Source organism: Morone saxatilis, unplaced genomic scaffold (assembly GCF_004916995.1).
Source record: "Morone saxatilis isolate NCDOM2014 unplaced genomic scaffold, NCSU_SB_2.0 Contig24, whole genome shotgun sequence".
In the NCBI taxonomy this organism is placed as follows: domain Eukaryota; kingdom Metazoa; phylum Chordata; class Actinopteri; family Moronidae; genus Morone; species Morone saxatilis.
Window position 1 is genome coordinate 26,100,932 of NW_023339807.1, and position 3,255 is coordinate 26,104,186.

The following is a 3,255-nucleotide window of genomic DNA, read 5'->3' on the forward strand; positions in this document are numbered from 1 at the left end:
CTGAAGTCTATCATACACACACACACACACACACACACACACACACACACACACAACAAATGTTACAATCATTGAGAAGAGTTAAACTATTGTCTACTACTCAGGTTCTGAAATCTTTATGTCATTTGGAAGTTTAAAACATATCTGTCAGTTTGAACCTGAACACTCTCTAATGGACATTATTAGTAGTGTTACAGTTGAACCCACCACTTGTTTGAGCTCTTCGGGGTGGATTTTCAGACTCCAGGGGTTGATGAACTTCTTCTTCTCTGATTGTTTCAGAGGCAGCAGACAGTGCTTCCCCTAAACACACCAGACAACACAAGAGGACAAATGGTTCATGCTCAGCTTTGTTGCTGTTTTATGCCGTGCCTCACTGAAATTGGATGTTCAAAAAATGTCCTAAAGTTGAACGACTCTTTCAATAATCATTGCAATAATATAAGAAATGTGCTCTTACTAGTCAACTAGGGAAACCCTTAGTCGGGGGCAGCCCTAGTGTAAAGTAGTCGGTGAAATGTTCCCTGTTTTACTATTGTTTTCTGATGTTTTTTTTTTTTTAATATACTATGTACTTTGGGTAGTTTTGGCCATGATGCCCCAAAAAATTTGTATTAATTAAAGACCAAAGTGGCCTTAAAATTAAAAAAGTGAAATCAAACTGTAGCAGAGATGATGAAGATGATAATGTTGTTACCATTTTTCTCCTGCGGGCGTCGATCTGTCTGAAGTAGGTAGTGATATAGATATTGTCGAATCGGACATCATGCCTGTACTGTCTGAGGTAACCGAATGCCCTGAGGAGGAAGAGGAGGATAAAGATGAGGCGATGTTTGTCTGTGACTCAGCAGAAAGAGCAGTAGAGAACTGATGTCAAAGATCTTACTGTGTGAAGATTGTGATGAAGGTGAAGGACAGCAGCAGCTGCATGACGTTCAGCAGCTGCTTCATAGTCGTTGTCAGTTTCTGGAAGGATCCTCTAACAGCCTCAGTGAACTCCTGATCCAACGGAGTTCCACCCAACACCGACTGCTGCTGCTGCTCCTGCAGGAGGCCAGGATGCAAAGATTAATTTAACTGGACATTTAACGGAGAATTTGTCCTGAGGGTGGTGTTAAAAGAAAGGTGGAGACCTTCAAGATGAGCTCTGTTCTGAACTCTCCTGAAAGCTGAGAGACTGAAAGGTTGAGCTGATCAAACAGCTGACCGAAGTTTCCCTCTACAGGGATCTGTTCTCTGCACCACGGAGTCATCACTGACAGAGGAAGAGGAGGACAACAAGATGAAGAAGAAGTCAAGGCCATGATACACTGGGCAAATCCTAATCACTGATTAGAGATGAATCATTTAAGGCATTAAGGTATTGAGGGTCTAAAATGTCTAACATGATCACTTTAGAAAAAACAAGCAGGTGGTCTACAGGCCTTACTGTACAAAAACACAATTTTATAACTTATAACTTAAGGGATATGGGCCACTGAATTTGACAGATTTACTGTTTATCAGACCACAAAGGAAACAAGTATTAGGTTGGAAGAAACTTGGTTTTTACTTGTTGCTAGGCTAACCTATAACTGTAGCACAACATTATGACCCAGGCCAGTGTGAACTTTCACCTCTCATGACATCACACAGGAAGTGGAACTTCATGGAGACACAGAGGATGTGGTTGATAACGGGGACAGGGATGGCCTTCATACACTCCGCCCACCTGAGGCCAAACCAATTAGCACATCGCTGCACGCCGTCATCCACCACACCTGTATAACACACACACTCATTAAATGTTACGTCAGTTTTATGTTAGTTAATGTTTAAGATATCATCTCACTTACTGTCGCACTGCATCATGGTCTTGGTGGTGAACTGCTCCTGTGTGCTGTTACTGGTGTGTTTAGGTTTGAATCGGTTGTATCCGTATTGTAGGACGACCTCATCTCTGATGTTCTGAAAGTTCTTGCTGATGCTCAGAGACTCCGACTGAAATTCTGCTTCATCATTCTGAACCAAAAACAACAGACGGACAAATGACCTCTGACCCCGACTGCAGTCCCAAGCAGGGTTCCCGTGGAAGTACTCACCACTACTTCTGATTTTTGACTTGCAGTCAAAAATACAGTTATTTGAGGTCCGGACCTCAAATAACTGCTTAAAAAGAACTTCACTTCGATGGCCTGACGACCCCAAACACCCCCTAGCAAGTTCAGTTTTTGATCTCGGTATCTTGTTGTTCAGAAATTACTAGCTAGCTTATTTAGCTTACTTAAAAAGTTAACTAGCCTGTTGGGTGGTGTCTTGCTAACATTAGCAATGCTAACTTAAGATGTGACTATATATATGTCTCTTCAAAATGTGGTCGTCTTTTCAAAATACATAAGCCTAGCACATAGCATATCTAAGTACAGGAAAGGAGTGAGTTGACCTAGGCTTGTTCCATTGCTATTGGAACAAAAAGCAAAAAGGGGCGGGGCTTAGGAAAGGTCAACTCAGCACTAAGCCTTGCTGTCTGAACGTAGCCTAATAACACAGAGCTGTTAGCTGCAGGCTCTCCATCCGTCTCACCATGAGCTCCTGTGTGATGAGTATAAATGGTCTGATGGCGTCTCTCCACAGTAGCTTGCTGTGATGAACCTGCAGGTCGAGGTTACAGCTTAGAGACAGAGCGGCCGTCTCTGCGTTACGCTGGATGTTAGAAACCGGTCCTACAACACAATCACAGCAACACATCTGTTATCCGTGGTTAATGCATGACCTCTGTTCCACACTGTGAAAAAACTATTGTAAAAAATATTCCAGCAGTAGTGTGTGTGTGTGTGTGTGTGTGTGTGTGTATGTTTGTTCACCTCTCCAGAGCAAAGACAGGATGAGCAGCATCAGGCATGCTCGACCGCGGGAGCCGAGCATGCTAGGAAACATCAGGAGGACGGAACATCTGGAGGAGGAGGACAAGGCCCCGCCCACGGCGCACACAGCTGGAACAGATGTGTGTGTCAACATCTGTGTGTGTGTGAGCACTAGCCTACCTATCCAACAGGGAGCTTAATCATCGTTACACACCCACAAACAGGGGACTGAAAGACCAACAGGGGACTTTTTTTTAGGCATGCTTTAAATCAACCTAAAATCATGTGTAATATGCTCTGGTGAACCTTATAAATTTTTTGTAAATATAAAGGCTCAGCTTTAGTGAACCATGATTTGTTATTATGTTTCTGTGACAAAAAAAAAAAGGCTCACCTTCAGTGGATGTCCTAA

General features: G+C 43.0%; 2 protein-coding genes across 2 annotated transcripts in view; one reads left to right on the forward strand and one right to left on the reverse strand.

The window, feature by feature from the left end:
- The window catches only part of LOC118336472, a 744,338-nt gene that overhangs the window by 187,090 nt on the left and 553,993 nt on the right, over positions 1-3,255 (forward strand). The gene's annotated exons all lie outside the window — the stretch shown is intronic.
- dcst1 (DC-STAMP domain containing 1) lies at positions 148-2,967 on the reverse strand. The gene is made up of 8 exons (XM_035673214.1): positions 2,844-2,967; positions 2,563-2,702; positions 1,836-2,001; positions 1,617-1,760; positions 1,134-1,255; positions 887-1,044; positions 698-797; positions 148-303 (listed from the first exon to the last, which is right to left on the reverse strand). The coding sequence occupies exons 1-8, from the start codon at positions 2,914-2,916 to the stop codon at positions 148-150; spliced, it is 1,059 nt and encodes a 352-aa protein (XP_035529107.1). The 5' UTR covers positions 2,917-2,967.

What these genes read in the sequence shown, in the direction of transcription:
- dcst1 (XM_035673214.1), bottom strand. Translation starts at nt 2,916, where the DNA reads ATGTTTCCTAGCATGCTCGGCTCCCGCGGTCGAGCATGCCTGATGCTG. An exon ending in GAACAGAGCTCATCTTGAAG is followed by an intron (nt 1,045 to 1,133) that starts GTCTCCACCTTT and finishes GGCCTCCTGCAG; the next exon opens with GAGCAGCAGCAGCAGTCGGT. An exon ending in TTCATCACAATCTTCACACA is followed by an intron (nt 798 to 886) that starts GTAAGATCTTTG and finishes CTTCCTCCTCAG; the next exon opens with GGCATTCGGTTACCTCAGAC.